This window comes from Plasmodium cynomolgi (assembly GCF_000321355.1).
Source record: "Plasmodium cynomolgi strain B DNA, scaffold: 1485, whole genome shotgun sequence".
Taxonomy (NCBI): domain Eukaryota; phylum Apicomplexa; class Aconoidasida; order Haemosporida; family Plasmodiidae; genus Plasmodium; species Plasmodium cynomolgi.
In genome coordinates, this window is record NW_004193271.1 from 1 (window position 1) to 1,080 (window position 1,080).

Consider the following 1,080-nt stretch of genomic DNA (forward strand, 5'->3'; position numbering starts at 1 on the left):
AAAAATATATAGGACTACCTATATAGTAATAATAAAGATAGATTAGAAAGCAGTAGAGGCAACAAATATGTATATATACTAATTATATATTTATGATGTAATTATGTAACAACATTTACAAATTTTAATAATGTATCTAATACTTTTTATATAGAGAAACAAGTTTTATTTTTCAATTCACAAATTTTTAAAATACTTTACATTTAATCATGGAAGGAAAAATTGTATCTATGCATTTTATGCTTTAATAATTATATATAATTCTTCAGTTCATATTTCATTGTTCAAAATATAAAATAAAAATATAATGTAAGAATTTTTTTTTTAATATATTGTACAAAAATATATTTCTCCTTATTTTAGTTCAGTTATGTAAAAGATTTTTTTAAATATAAAACTATATTAAATGGTGTGTTCAAGGAAGACCAAGGGATTGTCAAAAGTCAGTGTGAAGGCTATTTGCAATATAACTTAAAAGACTATTTAGTTGAAAAGGATACCTCTTTTATTAAATTGTGTGCCAATATTTCCAGTCATATAACAAATATTAAATCAGATCCTAATATAAATAAATCTGCATTTTGTGAATATACTAATTACTGGTTATATGATACGTTGAAATCAACTCAAAAAGAAATTACAAATTATAAGGCACTATTAAGGAACTTTTTTCAATATCTTTATAATTTCGAAGATTGCATAGAGCATAATGCGGAAGCTATTGACGAACATATATACATTAATCTTAAAAAATTAGATGAATTGTATGAAAAATTTTATATTTTTAAAAATAAATCTTCAACTCAAGATATTCTTCCTTGTGATAAAGGTAAAGAATGTGTCCAAGATTATAAGAGTCACAAGATTACATGTATGGGAAATGGTAACAATAGTTTTTGTAATGAATTAGAATACTTTCGAGGTCTATTTAATTCTCATCTTAAATCAGAAACTAAGTGCAATGACATAAAAGAATTACCATCTTTCCAAGGATCTCCACTAGCTGCTACCATTTCACTCCCCGTTTCTGTAATGTCAGCAATATCTTTTTTTTCATTTATTACGTACAAGGTTGGCAAA

At 24.2% G+C, this 1,080-nt stretch overlaps 1 protein-coding gene across 1 annotated transcript; it reads left to right on the forward strand.

Annotated features, from left to right (window-relative positions):
* Positions 1-368: 368 nt before the first annotated feature.
* PCYB_007860 (hypothetical protein) lies at positions 369-1,070 on the forward strand (the record flags this gene model as incomplete). Its single annotated transcript, XM_004228207.1, has 1 exon — positions 369-1,070. A coding segment is annotated over one exon (699 nt), but the record flags the coding sequence as incomplete, so codon positions are not given.
* Positions 1,071-1,080: the final 10 nt, after the last annotated feature.